General features: G+C 34.8%; 1 protein-coding gene across 29 annotated transcripts in view; it reads left to right on the forward strand.

The window, feature by feature from the left end:
* Ncor1 (nuclear receptor corepressor 1) overlaps positions 1-15420 on the forward strand; it is a 156431-nt gene that overhangs the window by 78278 nt on the left and 62733 nt on the right. For 19 of the 29 annotated variants that reach the window (XM_078042927.1, XM_013365441.4, XM_013365445.4 and 16 more), the window contains 5 exons: positions 1848-1975; positions 5119-5336; positions 7114-7176; positions 9061-9200; positions 15145-15271. In XM_078042927.1, coding sequence (XP_077899053.1) covers positions 1848-1975; positions 5119-5336; positions 7114-7176; positions 9061-9200; positions 15145-15271 — 676 coding nt within the window. The remainder of the gene's footprint in view (positions 1-1847; positions 1976-5118; positions 5337-7113; positions 7177-9060; positions 9201-15144; positions 15272-15420) is intronic. The other 10 variants (XM_078042935.1, XM_013365442.4, XM_013365449.4 and 7 more) reach the window with 1 other exon arrangement.

A 15420-nucleotide genomic window follows, 5' to 3' on the forward strand; every position in this document is an offset into this window, starting at 1 on the left:
GAGCTAACAGCTTCAGACGTCTCAGTTCCATTGCTCTGAGTCTGAGGTGAGGCAGAACATCATGGTGGAAGGGCATGGTAGAGGAAAATTGCTCAGATCAGAGCAGCCAGGAAGCTGAGAAAGGGAGCAAGGAGCCAGGGGACAAGATATATTCTCCAAGGGCATGGCCCCGTGATCTACTTCCTCTAGCCATGCCCCACTCATCTATAGTTGTCAACTTGTACAATAATCCTTTCAATTTATTAATCCATCAAATTGATTAAACTACTGAACAAACTGTTACTCTCATAATCTAACCATTTCGTCTTTGAATACTGCTACATTGGATAACATGTTTCTAGTACATGAGCTTTGGGGGGATATTTCATATTCATACCATAACAGCAGCTCACTGAGTAGACAAAACGTTGGTATCTTACTGGTTTAATGACAAATTAATGGTTCACTTATGTCTGACTTAAGTTATTAGCATTTGAAACCAGTCTTTTGTGCACTATGGTATGCTAGGAAGTCAGAGCTGAATTAAACATTCCCAATTGCAAGGCAAACTTACTTAAGTTGCAAAACATACATTTGAAATCCACCCATTTTTTTTTTTAATTAGGAAATGAAACTGGCAATTAGCCAGGTTGAAAAATTGGGAAGATCAGATAAAACAAATGAGGGAATTACGATCTTGAAATGATTTAGCAAGTTGATTAGCAAATGCAGTTTTTGATGGACTGTGAAAATTCCGTAGAATAAAGAATCAAAGGACCAAGCAGACTCAGCAACAGTGAAGGTGTGGAATGGGTGGGGTATGAATGGTTGCATCTGGAGAGAAGAGCTGCTGATTTTAGTTCTGGCAGGTCAACCAGGTTATTGTGATTTTACCTCCCAGGAAATGTAGCATTTCAAATTTAGTCTCAGAGCATATGTAGGAGTTTTCCAGGCAAGAAAGGGCAGAAAGGGTATTCTAGACAAAGGTAAGAAAGCACTGGGCTTGTGTAGATGAGTCCAGAGCAGTAAGGAGAATGTGGGAAGGATGGGCGTTGGAGGGAAATGTGCACAGGCCAACAGGCTTCGCAGTAAAGATGCCCTGGAGTTCTGTCCTCATTACATTATGCAGTCTTGATTTCTGAATTAAATAAAAATAATATATCATTCTTAGTGTTTTCTTTTAGACTTGCAGTTTTAATAAATGTGACATCAGAAATGAAAGGGTCTGATTGCCCAATATCTTTCTTCGGTGTTTTCTTTTAGGATTAAGTAGGAACACATTTACATGGCTGTAGTTTCAGCTTAGGAATATTTGAATGTTTTACTTCTCTTCAATGTACTATATCTTTAGAATTTTTCCAAATTACTTCAGTCAACTATTCTGTTAAATGTCAACTACTCATTAAATGGATGTTCCTCCCAAAAATGCATAAAGATGTTTCTTATAGTTTCATTTATAATAATGGAAAAAATAGGAATACATAAGTATTTAATGATGGGGATGGTTTGAAAAAATTGTATATGTGTGTTTTGAAATATATTTTGAAATGGAATTCTTGAGTGACAGATTAGATAGGGCTTGCAAAGAGAGGACCAATCTCAGCTTTCCAAGTGGAATTTTAACACTTTCACCTCTCCGATAGATCTAAGTGCTCTGAGCATTTGTGTATGTATGTATAATACCTTTTAAATAATACATATAAAATATATCATAAAAGTATTGCTTGATTTTTAATTCATGGCCACCGATTATATTGTAAATGATTAATAATTATTTAAAATGTTTAGATGGCTATTATAATTTGTCATCACAATGTGAGAATCTATTGCTGGTGCCCTTGTGTTTCACAAATGATGATTTATTCTAGCAGCAAATTGCCCGACCCTCCCAAGAAGAAAAAGTAGAAGAAAAAGAAGAGGATAAAGCAGAAAAAACAGAAAAAAAAGAAGAAGAAAAGAAAGATGAAGAGGAAAAGGATGAGAAGGAGGACTCTAAGTGAGTTAAATAATTATTAATAAGTGTTGTAGTTACTTTTAAATAATGAAACTGAGTCTTTTGAAGGTGTGAAATATTGGATAAAAGAATCAGTGGGATATGGGTTTTGTTATTTGACATGACTAAGTAATGAAGTATAATTTCTTGGCTTATTGGATTTGTTTGCCAGCCATGACTTACTCTTTTTCAGACAGGATGAGCTACAATAATGCGTACTTCTCACAAAGATGTGTTGAATTTAATTTAATCTTGGATTTGGAAGATTCCTCGGGCTCTTTTATGAGCCTCAGAATAGTGTACCTTAGGTAGTGTAAAAATGCTGAGAAAGGAACTTTTCACTAATATAGTATATTCTAGGTTCATTGACCATATTATATAAAATACATTTCCCAATTTATTTGCTGTTGCCATTTTCCTGGTAATAAAAAGTAATTTATGTTCATTATAGAAAATCAGGAAAAGAAAGCAAAGTTTAATGAAAGTTAGTCTGTCATTTTGCCAGTCAGAGACAGCCACTGAGGCTTTTGTATACATTTAGGCACAGAGGGCCTCAGGCACTGGATTGGTTGTTTACCCCAAACTATTATGTTTACAAATAATGTAGACTAAAATTCATCAATTTTAGATTGATGTGTTCAGACAAGTGTATGTATTTGTGTAGAACATTTCCAATCATCCTATTCCTGTAGGCTTCGTTGAAGTGATATCAATTTGTAATAGGTTTCTCTGCCCCCATTCCTAGTCTGTGGCAACTGCTTCTGCCTATTCTAGAATTATATAGAAATGGAGTCATACAGTATGCATTAGTGAGGTTTCTGTCACTATAGCAAATACCTGAGATAACCAACTTATATCTTTGGCTCATAAATTTGGAGGTTTCAATCCATAATTGTTTGGGCCTGTGGCAACACAGCATATCATCAAGGGAGCACATGAAGTACCAAAACCATTAACCTCCTGCCCAGGAAAGAAAGAAGATTGAAAGAGAGGAAGAGGCCAGGGTCCCAGAATTCCCTTCAAGGGCAAGCCCCCAATGACCTAAAAACCTCCCACTAGGCTCTGCCTTCTAAAGGCTCCATTGTCTCTCTTTAGTACTGCCCTAGGGACCAAACTTTTAAACACATGGACCTTTTGAGAATATTTAAGATCCAGCCTGTAGCAAGTATGTAATGTGTTATGTGACTTATTAACTTATAAATTTCTTCGATATTTATCCAGGATGTTTGATGTGTAAATGGTTTGTTCCTTTTTAATATCTATTTTGTTTCTGTAATCCTCTTGGAAGTACTTAAGTTTTACCTAGTTCTGGGGTGACTAAAGCTGCCTAAGTCACTTGACATGGTTTGAAAAGTGTTAGATATTCATGCTTTTCTAATTTTATATCTTAGGAAGGAAAAAGGAAAAGTTTAGGTTATTTTAGTTTAGGTTAAACTTTTATCCTACCACATAGTCAGTGGTTCTGCTCAAGTGGAACTATCTTACCTGGTTTTACTTTTATCTTCTTTTTTCTTTCTTAGAACTGCTATACCTTAATTTTACTTTTTTCTTAAAATATCTATTGTTGTTATTGTTTTGTATGTATGTATATATATTTCTATGTATGTGTGCATGTGTCTATGCATTTACTTATTTTTGGCAGTACTGGGGTTGAATCCAAGGCACTGTACCACTGAACTATACCCTCAGCCCTTTATATTTTTTATTTTGAGATAGGGTCTTGCCAAGCTGCTGAGGCTGGCATCAAATTTGCAATCCTTCTGCCTCCCAGGTAGCTGGGATTACTTATGTGTGCACGACCACACCTAGCTTCTAAGTTATTTTAACAATTCATTATCTATTTGGGCTAAATCTTAAGGAGAATACAAAAAATACTTAAGATGTGTACTATTTCCAGGTAGTTTATAATCTACTAGGGGAGAGCAAGGCAAGATACAAGAACTGTTTACAAGGAGAAATAATCTTGGAAATAAGAATTAATAAAGCATGTTGGGAAATTGAGATATGGTCAAGTTTGCTTCTGTGTTGGCAGTTGGAATACCACACTTCTCAGGGTCATGTCCTAGTGTTCTCAAAAGTTTCATACCATATCTACATGTTTGAACACCTTTAATTTGGAAAAAGTGACCCCTTACTCAGTGCCTTCCATCTTAGATTACCACCCCTCTTCTCTTGTATTATTCTTTAATCTTTGCAACAGCTCTATGAAATATATTACCATTATCCTTATTTTACAGATGAAGAAACTGAGGCTCATGGGAATGAAGCAATTTTTCCAGAGTTATTGCTAGGCTAGTAAATCCAAGGCATCTTTGCCCTTGGATGTAATCAGTATTGGTAGTGGTTCAGAACACCGAGTCTGGTTTAATGAAACAGTATTGTGGATTACAACTATAGAGTAAGCATCAATCATAAAGGTACTTACTATCTGTTTCAGCTTCTTCATTTCACTAATAAGACAACTTAGAGCAAGTGTAAAACACCCTGGACTCCTGCCGTTTGGTATAGACCATGCCTTTGAATTGCAGGTCTAGGGGATCTTGTGCTGCCATTTGTTAATTTCCTTGTGGAATATTCTGGTTTTGAATCAGTTAATTTGAAATATGTTTAAAATGTAAGTCCATTAATATGTTTTTTTAAAAAAACGTATGGAGGGCTGGGGATGAGGCTCAAGCGGTAGCGCGCTCGCCTGGCATGCGTGTGGCCCGGGTTCGATCCTCAGCACCACATACAAAGATGTTGTGTCCGCCGAAAACTAAAAAATAAATAATAAAAAATTCTCTCTAAAAAAAAAACAAACATATGGAATATTTTCATTTTAACCAGCCAAAACTCTTCAAAATTAGGGCATAAAAGAATTTTACCTGGGGCTGGGGATGTGGCTCAAGCGGTAGCGTACTCGCCTGGCATGTGTGCCGCCCGGGTTCGATCCTCAGCACCACATACAAACAAAGATGTTGTGTCCGCCGAAAAACTAAAATAAATATTACAAAAATTCTCTCTCTCTCTTAAAAAAAAAAAGAATTTTACCTAAATTTTTAAAAAATAAATAAGAGATTGGTTAGATTTATTCAATTTTTAAGTGAAGGGTTCCAAAACTGCAGCCTTGTTTGATACACACAAATTTTCATTGCTTTTGTTTCCAGAGAAAATACCAAGGAAAAGGATAAGATGGAAACTACAACAGAAGAAACTGAGGAGAGAGAACAGGCCACGCCTAGGGGGCGAAAGACTGCCAACAGTCAAGGCCGCCGGAAGGGGCGAATCACCAGGTCCATGACAAATGAAGCTGCAGCTGCCAGTGCCGCAGCTGCAGCTGCCACTGAAGAGCCTCCACCACCTCTGCCACCACCACCAGAACCCAGTGAGTGGGAGGAATTGGCATGAATAGGACATAATTTGTATGGAATTCTCTCTCAGTATTAGGGTTCTCTAATGTTGATAATCTACAAATAATCCTGAAGTCTGATCTTTAAATTTTTTGAACTTTATTAATGTCAATTTTTTTGAAAATGAACATGAGCCACAATCTTGCTACTCAAATACAGCTGTTTTTCTTTTTTAATTAGTTATAATCCTAGTGGGCGTATCACTTTTTGTTTTAATGTTTTTACTTGTTATATATCAGATATTTTCTAATTTCTTAGTAATCTCCATTTTTACTTTGTAAATGGCCATAAGTGTTGGCATTTTTTTCCTGAGACATGACTTATTTAATCAGGCAGTCCCATTCCTCATCTTAAACCAATACAGACAATACTATAATGGGAAAAAAAAATCTGTGCACATAGCATTGTTTTTCTGTTAAATTATTTTTCATAGGAATAAATTCTTAGGCAAATTTATATTGGGCCTAGAATCCAAGCATATTTCTCTCTCTCTTTTAAAAAGTACTGTCTCATTAGTTTATAAAAGGATTGTTTGATTGATAAGTACCACCATTAGTGATTCGTGGTACCAATTTTCCCATAACATGAAGTATGAAAGATAGTGCAAGTTCTAGGAATGAGTGTAGCTCAGTGGTAATGCTCCTACCCTTGAGTTAAATCCCCAGTAGCAAAAACAACAACAACAAAAAACCAAACATAGGCAGAGGGACAGATCATGATGGGCTTTGTATGAACTATATCTATTTTGCTTACAAAGGAGAGAGCTTGCAAAGGTTTTTACATACCAGAGTGCTCTGATTAGATTTGTACTTTAGAAAGATAGGTCTGGAAGTGGTAGGTGAAGGTCAGATTAGAAGGGCTCAAGAATGGAAGCAGATGTTGTATATGTGAAGGAGACGATAGTTGATACATGTCATTGGGTGTGAGTAGTAAGTGACAAGGAGGATTCAAAAATCAGTCTGAGGAGCCTATTCATAATTCAGATGATTATGTTACTATTAATCGAGTAAGAATATAGCAAGAGTTCATTTCAGGCTTGATATTTTCAGTTTTCTTTCTGAAGTAAGAGAACAAATGTTCAGTGCATTATCCCTTTGTGCCTGCTGGATACCAGAAACAGAAATGAACAAAGAGTTAGGTCAAGATGAGGGTTCAGAGACAGGGAGAGGGCACTGTTCCCAGACAAAAAGAAACAGGGTTATTTTGTCCTTTGACAATGCAAGAAAAGAGGAGTGATCTTTTAAGCTGGAAAGCATTGGGTGAGGTGGGACTTTCTTAAAACTAAGCTAAAGGTGTTCAAACATGTAGACATGGATAGAACTTCTGAGAAAGATTGTGTTGCTGAGAAAAGTAAAACTTTTCCATCTAGTTGATAGAAAAGAGACTGATAGCATCTAATTTTCATAGTTGTTGTTTTTATTTCCCACCAAATCCTTTAAGCAGACTTTATAGCAGGTGAAGAGTTTACAGATTACATTGTTTATCTGAATGAAGGATTTTTCTTTTCTTTTTTTGGTACTAGGGAGTGAATCCAGGGGTGCTCAACCACTAAGCCACATCCCCATCCCTTTTTTGTGTTTTATTTAGAGACACTGTCTCACTGAGTTGCTGAGGCTGTCTTTGAACTCACAGTCCTCCTGCCTCAGCCTCCCAAGCTGTTGGGATTACTGGTGTGTGCAACCGTACCCTTCGAAGGATTTTTCTTTCTCTTTTTTCCTCTCTGCTTAACTGGGTTTTCTCCTTTTGTTTTAGTTTCCACAGAGCCTGTGGAGACCTCTCGATGGACAGAAGAAGAAATGGAAGTGGCTAAAAAAGGTAAATTATAATAGTTAGATCTTCTCAAGGTTTTTTAAGTTTGTTTTTGTTTTAAAGGGTAATTAGTCATGAGCATAATAGAAATACTTTTGTAATTTAGGAAATGAAAAGGTTCTTCCAAGAGGGTAGGGTTTCTAAGCAAATTTAAGAGTTCTTTTTGATAGTATAGTACCCTTAAGGTATTATAATGTTAGTTTGAATATCTTCATAAAACAAGTAGCTTTTCCAGAATAGTTGCTATTGAAATTATTTTGGAACAAACTTTGATATAAATTCCATATTTATGTTGTTTTAGAGTTACATTCAATAGAATGGCACCTACTTTTTCACTTTGCATTTGGGTTAAGTCTTTTGATTATAAACCATTAAGTGTCAGGAATAGTGGCCCATATTTGTAATTCCAGATACTTGGGAGATTGAAAGTTAAAGGCCACCCTGGGCAACTCAGGGAGACACTGACTCAAAATAAAACTAAAAATAAAACAGAATGAAGTGTAGCTCAGTGGTAGAATGCCCCTGGATTAAATCCCCAATTCCACAGAAATAGAATAAATAAACCATTAAAGAAATTGCACTGAGGAGGAGAGAACATGAAGTTTATAGCCAAGCAGACTAAAGTTTTGAGTTCTTCTCTGTTACTTTACTGTGTCATCTTACTATGGAACTTTATGTACCTTGTAGTTTTCTCTTGTTGCTTATTAATGTAGTATGATTTAAAATTGAACTAAATTACATTAGGGTAAATATTGGTAGTTAATTTTAAGAAAGATTAATTATTTTGTTGTTTAAGTATTTACCTTGTAGTTCCAAAGGGAAATTGTTATATGTAATTTGGCCTTTTGGTGACATATTTCAGATTTATTTACTATATCAGATAATAAATAATGTGTCTTAGACTCAAGTATAAGCAAACTTAACCAAAAATCAAACAGTTTACAGTGTTCTATTTTTAAAGTATTTTTATTTGAACCTTATTTGCCATGATTGGCAAATGCTAAATATGCATTGTTTTTGAGAAGATTCACGTTTATTCTCATGTCATCATCAAAATATCATATTTAAATAAGCAGGTGTAAGCTCTATCATGGAATGATCTTTTTCAGACAGATATATCTATGTTTAACTATCTAATCTATACTCTTTAAGAAACTATCAGGCAAGATTTGGTAATGGTCTTTCTCTCTTATTACTAAGGGAGCTATTTGCATTAACCTTGAAAAACTGATGTTTACCTATAAATTGTTAAACTTGTACTGGGAATTTCTGTTTATGTATACCTATATCTAGAGTATATATATTGTTGTCTACGTATGTATATATACAATTATATACTCATATTTTTCCACGTATATGTGTGTGTATAGTTGTTTGATTAGAGAATTATTAAATTGCATAATTTTCTGTGATGTGTTATATTAAAACAGGATTTTTAAAAACTGGTTAATTTTTTGAGGGCATTGCTTGATTGTGAATTGACTGGCATAAATCCTGATTATCAGTGAGGTTTCCTACAAATGAGACTGTGTTAGTCATTTATATTTGATTATCTTATTATTGATACACTGTCTCTAGGCTCTAGAAGTACCTAATTGCTTAGTTTGCAAGCATTTGAACTGTAACTGTGGGTCCAATGTTGCCCTGCCCCTGTAAATATACATAGCACAGGTAAGATTTAGCCCTCTATTAATGAGCATATTTTAAATTTTGGGGGAAAATACAGGACAAAAATGAGTTTTCAGTCAGTAAATATTGAAGTACATTTATAAGTAATTGAAAGCGTGTCTGTAGTGTTAATGATTGTAAATACAGTGATTACATTGATTTATTATTTCTCTTGCTTGCAGTCACTATTCAATTAATGCTTCATCTGCTTTTAAAATACAGGCCTAGTAGAACATGGCCGTAACTGGGCGGCAATTGCCAAAATGGTGGGAACTAAAAGTGAAGCTCAGTGTAAAAACTTCTATTTTAACTATAAAAGACGACACAATCTCGACAACCTCTTGCAACAGCATAAACAGAAAGTGAGTATATCAGAGGTAGAGAAGCTTTGATTTATCTTTTTTTTTTTTTTTAAACTTCAAGTGTTTTCAAACTTCAGAGATTGATTTTGGAGAAACTTTTTTGTATCTTGTATTTGTATTTATGCATTTACCTGTAAGAAGTATTCTAATTTCTTGATACAGGTCAACTGGTTTCCTTTTTACTAATCAAAAAGGTTCCTATTTGTAGTAATGGGAATTCAGTACTTTTGAATTACTGTAGATGGGAAGTTTAATTGAAAACTTTAGGTGACGTTTTATCATATTGAATGAGTCAATTTGGTATATTAAAAAAATGTTTTTTACAAATACAAAGATTATGTGGAATAAAAAACCAGGGGTTATACTCAAATTATTATTATTTTCAAATTATTGAAAATTTACTTGAAATAAATTACTATTATTGGAATTTTTCTCATAAGGAAGTTTTAGTATAGTAGTTCTTAGTGTTTTGGAGAGTCCTTTGAGGTAAAAATGGAAAATGCTTATACTTTCATGAAACTATGAAGATGTTATTTGCTTTTTTCTACTATATTAATATTTGGATTGATGGATAAAACTGCTGGTGGCAGTATACTCAGTGTGCTAGTACTCAATGTGTTCTTTATCTCCAAGCAACTTTTAAAAAATAGTACCAGATTCAGAAGTGGAGGTTTAACTCAGTGGTAGAGCATTTGGCCTAGCATTTGCAAGGCCCTGTTTTGATCCCCAGCACCATAGATAATAAGATAAAATAAAATGAAAAAGCTAGTTTTACTGAAGAATGTCCTTGAAGAAGAATAAAAATTAATTTGATTGAATGTTTACATTAAAGTACTCGTATTTTACTACTCTGTGTAATGAAATGGGAAGTACACACATGGCTCTTTTACAAAAATATGATTATTCTATCATGGAAAAGTGCTTTTGCAGGTGTTTGAATTCCAGGCTGAAATATGTTCCCTTTTTCATAGAATATTGTTTTTACTTGAAAGCATGACAATGTGATTTTTCAAATTTTTGTATTTGGCAGACAGGTTTTTTGTTGTTTTGTTTTGTTTTGTTTTTTGTGTTTTTTTCTGACAATAAGTGAGCCTGTCTTTCAGAATAAATAATAAATAGTATTTGTTTTTACTTTTAAATTTCATGCTTGCAAATGAAAAGGAGAATTTTGGAAAATGCTTATACTTTACTGTATGTGGGTTTTCCCTAAGTATAGGAAAATACCTAAGATGATCAAAATGAGAAGAGGTTTATTTTGGCTCACAGTTTTTGAGATTTCAGTTTATGGTTGCTTTGGAGCCTGTGGTAAGGTAGCAAGCACATCATGGCAGGAGCAGTGGTAGAAGAAGCCTGTTCACCTGATGGCCTATATGAGAAAATACACAGGAAGGAAGGGCACCCAGTCCTGATGTCTCCTTCGTGGACACACGCTCAGCAACCTGAGCTATTCTGCTAGGGCTCACCTCTTAACGGTTCTACCATTTCCATGAGCTGAGGCCAAGCCTTTAACACATGGAGGTTTGGGGGTATTCCAGATCCATAGTATGGTAGCATGAACTTAATATGTTCTGGTTACACTTTTTTGTTGTTGTTGTACCAGAGATTGAACCCAAGAATGATCAACCACTGACACACCTTTTTATTTTCTTTTTAAATTTTATTTTGAGACAGGGTCTCTCACTAAGTTGCTTTGGGTCTCACTAAGTTCCCGAGGCTGGCTTTGAACTTGTGATCTTCCTGCCTCAGCCTCCTGAGCTGCTGGAATTACAGGCATGTACCATGCCCAACTAGTTATACTGTTTTGATGAGATCAGTGGTTATAGATAATTTGGTGATTTGCTATATAATGAAGTATATCAAATTTGAAAAGTCCACATAACTAAGTGCTTTTTGCTTTTCTTTTTTGGTGCTGCAGTGGAACTCAGGGTGTTATGCATGCTAGGCTAGTGTTCTACTACTGAGCTGTATCTCCAGCCCTTCAGTATTTTTCAAATGACCAGTTGGTGATATTACAGTGGATATTATTTATTGCTAAAGGATTCCCATATGGAAGTATAAGACAAATTAATAAACTTTAACATAATAGAGTACAAAAAAAGTTTTATTAATGTGGTTTCAGATTTCATCAAACTTTTAAGCAACTACTTACCAAATTTTGGTACAATATCAGAAAACAGACTCTATGGGGTCCTTAATACTTTTTTAAAAAAATATTTATTTTTTAGTTGTAGTTGGACACAACACCTTTGTTTATTTATTTTTATATGATGCTGAGGATCGAACCCAGGGCCTTGCACGCGCTAGGCGAGCTCTCTACCACTGAACCACAACCCTAGCCCCTTATTACTTTTTAATACTTTAGGGTTCTTAGACCAAAATGTTTTAGTATCATTAAGGAGAGAAGAATGAGTAATGAAAACACAAATACCCAAGCTTACTAAGATGTGAACTTACAAAGAAGAGTATATACTCTTTTTTTTTCCCACATTTAAGATTTAATGATGCTCAGCAAAGGACACAATTCAATGGGAGAGAGGACAGTCTTTTCAGTAAAATGTGCAGGGAAAATCAGATATCCATAATAGATAAATTAAATTGAAAGATCATATATTCTTGATATATAATATTTTTTTAAAATATATTTTTTTAGTTTTGATAGACCTTTATTTATATGTGGTGCTGGGAATCGAACCCAGTGCCTCACACATGTCAGGGAAGTATGCTACCACTGAGCCACAGCCCTAGCCCTTCAAATACAATATTGATTCAAAAGAGTATATACAAAGGAACTTTGAAGTTGCAATAGTTTAAAGTGTCCTATAAGAACCAAAACATAAAGAACAGAAAATAACACAACAAAAAAATATATTGATAAGATGAAGTCTTGAGTTCAGGAGATACCATCTAAAATGTTTTGGGAGAAAGTCAAGTAAACAGTGAATCAAATGTTTGTTGTGTTTGTTTTGTATTTTTTTTTTTTTAGTACTAGAGATTGAATCGAGGTTCCCTCTATCACTAAACTACTCCCCCCAGCACATTTTTATTTTTTATTTGAGACAGGGTCTCACTAAATTGATGAGGCTGGAATTGAATTTGTGATCCTCCTGCCTTGACCTCCTGAGTGACAGAAATTATAGGCATGGTACCATGTCGAGCCAGTTGTTATTTTTTTAAAGATAAATATTTTAGCCAGATACCTATAATTTTAGCACCTCAGGAAGCTGAGACACAAATGTTGCAAGTTGGAGGCTATAGCTGGACAACTTAGACCCTGTCTCAAAATAGGGCTGGGGATGATCCCTCAGTGGTAGAACACCCCTGGGCTTAATCCCCCATATTTAAGAAAACAAAAACAAAAAGAAACATACTAGTTGTGGTTCTCCAAGGATAAAAAAATCAGCAGTATGTGAACGTGTATGTATAGAGAGAGGTATAAGGAAAGAAAAAAATGAAAGATGAGGAAGGAAGAAGAGCAAGACCGGAAGAATTGACCCATGTGATCGTGAGGGTTTAACTTCCGTGGAGGAGGCTGACTGAAAAGACTTAGAAAAGAATTGGAGTCCATTCTGCTTCAGAATCTTCCTTACTCCAGGGAAGTCAGTGTTTGTTCTGCTTAGGCTTTCAGTGGATTGGATGAGCCCTCCTCCCCTCCTCTCCCCATGGAGGGTAATATGTTTTATTTATAGCCTACTCATTTAAATGTTAATCTTATTACACCTTTACAGAAACATCCAGAGTAATGTTTGGTCAACTAGCCAAGCTGACACACAAAATCACAAACATCTCTAAAACATCTAGTTCTAATCATTATGATTAATCACAATTAAAATGATAGAGACAGCAGACTTCTCTTGCTATCTAGAGTGTTTTATCTTTTTAAAAAAGATTTCAAGGGCTGGGGATGTAGCTTAGTGATAGAGCATTTTCCTAGGGTATGTGAAGCCCTGAGTTCAATCCCCAGCATCACTTAAAATGACTAATACTTGTCAATCCTCAGTAGTATATATGTAGGTGTTAAATAAAATGACTGTGCATCTTGCCAAATTTACTCATCAAATTGGTGAATGCATAGATGTCATAGGTTTTGGAATGTCAAATCTCAGTGAAGAAAATGCTTGAAGATGTTGCAGGTTATTGCATGTGAAGAGCAGAATTTTACCCAGTGGTAGTGAAAAGCTGTTTCTTCTATAATCATTAGTTAAAGGACTAAACAGAATGGGTTAATATTTGCAAATGAGGGGCAAAAATCCATATACTATTTGTTATCTAATGCTTGAAAATATTATGGTAGCATTCATGGAATCTTTTTTTTTAAAGATAGACATAATAACTTTATTTTATTTATTTTTATGTGGTGCTGAGGATCGAACCCAGTGTCTCAAATGTATTAGGCAAGCTCTCTACCTCTGAGCGACAACCCCAGCCCCTTGTGATAGGATTTTAAGAAACATGGAGTGCCTTTCTGGGATTGTTTCCTTTCATTCCTCCTAGGGATACTCTGATTAATATTGGAAAATAATTGTTTCTCTTCAGTTAATTAATGCTGTGGGTTGGATCCTAAATAGCATTATCATATATTAACTAAGAATAATGACTAGGCATCTTGGTAATTTTTAGCAGGTTGGGGCAGTAAGAATATTTTTTCCTCTCTATGAAGAGTCTTGGTGGTAGAGGCTGACAGGTGAAATACATGATGGGCATAGAACAGAACTTCCAGTGCCAATACCTGCAAACACAGGAGACCTTAAATTTTGTATCTAGCAACATAAGGCTATAAATACAGTGTAAGTAGCAAGCATCTTCCATTTAAATATGTACATACATAATAAATTATGTGGTTTCATTAGAAGAATGAGCGATTTTACAAAAACACATAATTTGCAGAATGGAACACACTATTTAAAGAACAACAAGGGCTGGGGCTGGGGCTCAGTGGTGGAGCGATTGCCTAGCATATGTGAGACACAGGGTTCAATTCTCAGCACCACATATGAATACGTGAATAAAATGAAAGGTCCATCAACATCTAAACAAATTTGAAGAAAAACATAGAAGGAGTTTGTCTTCATTAATAGTAAAAGAAATGATTTGTTATTGCCCATAAAGTTGCCTAATTCTTAAAGCTAGCATTATTAATAATAACCCAAATTGAAAATTACTCAAATGCCTTAAAATAGGAGAATTTAACTGTACATTGATAACTGTATTTTTATGGAATATTTTATAAGAACCATTTTGAAGAGTTTGTAGCATAGGGATATGTTCTCTTCAAAGCTATTTTAGGTTAAAAAAAATTAGACTTGGGATATATGACTACATGGGTCTGTCCAAGCTGTGGACAGATTTCTATACGTGTACATGCATCTAAAGGACTTAAAAGGAACTGTACTAGTACACTTGGAGTCTCTAGCTTTTGAAATTATGAGAATTTTTTAAAATTCAATTTTCTGTATCTTCCACGTTTTAATCTGTAAATTACGTTTATTTGAAAATAAATATTATTTTACTTACAAAAATACATTTCCTGGAGTAGGAAAGGATCATGAAAACTTGTGGTTCCCAAAAATGGTTCAGATGTAAACTTTTCATCAGTTTTGTGAAATTGACCCATCTGCACAAAAGGCCTGACAGTGGTTGCCTGCACATTAACGAGAGAATTGTCACACACATAACCATCTTTTTCTGTTTCTTTTTTTAAAATACTTTTAGTTGTAGATGGACACAATGCCTTTATTTGTTTTTTTGTTTTTTTATTTATGTGGTGCTGAGGATTGAACCTAGTGCCTCACATATGCTAGGCAAGTGCTCCACCACTGAGCCCCAGCACCCACATAACCATCTTGTATATGTGTGTCAGTGTTCTATATTTTTTCAGAAGAGGAAAGGTTTGATTTTTTTTCTTCTTAGCTATTTAAATCACAAATAATATCATGTATTCCTTTAGGCTTCACGTAAACCTCGTGAAGAACGTGATGTGTCTCAGTGTGAAAGTGTTGCTTCCACCGTTTCTGCTCAGGAAGATGAAGATATTGAAGCTTCCAATGAAGAAGAAAATCCTGAAGATAGTGAAGGTATCTTAAAAAGCTTAAATTTAGTGTGATTTTTTACCTCAAATACATTATTTTTAGCTTAACTTTGTAGTAATTGCTTTATTGAAGAAATGGTATATCTTTGTTGTCATGGCATAGTCTTTAAGCTTGAATATAATATATTTATTCAA

Source organism: Ictidomys tridecemlineatus, chromosome 3 (genome assembly GCF_052094955.1).
Source record: "Ictidomys tridecemlineatus isolate mIctTri1 chromosome 3, mIctTri1.hap1, whole genome shotgun sequence".
Classification (NCBI taxonomy): Eukaryota; Metazoa; Chordata; class Mammalia; order Rodentia; family Sciuridae; genus Ictidomys; species Ictidomys tridecemlineatus.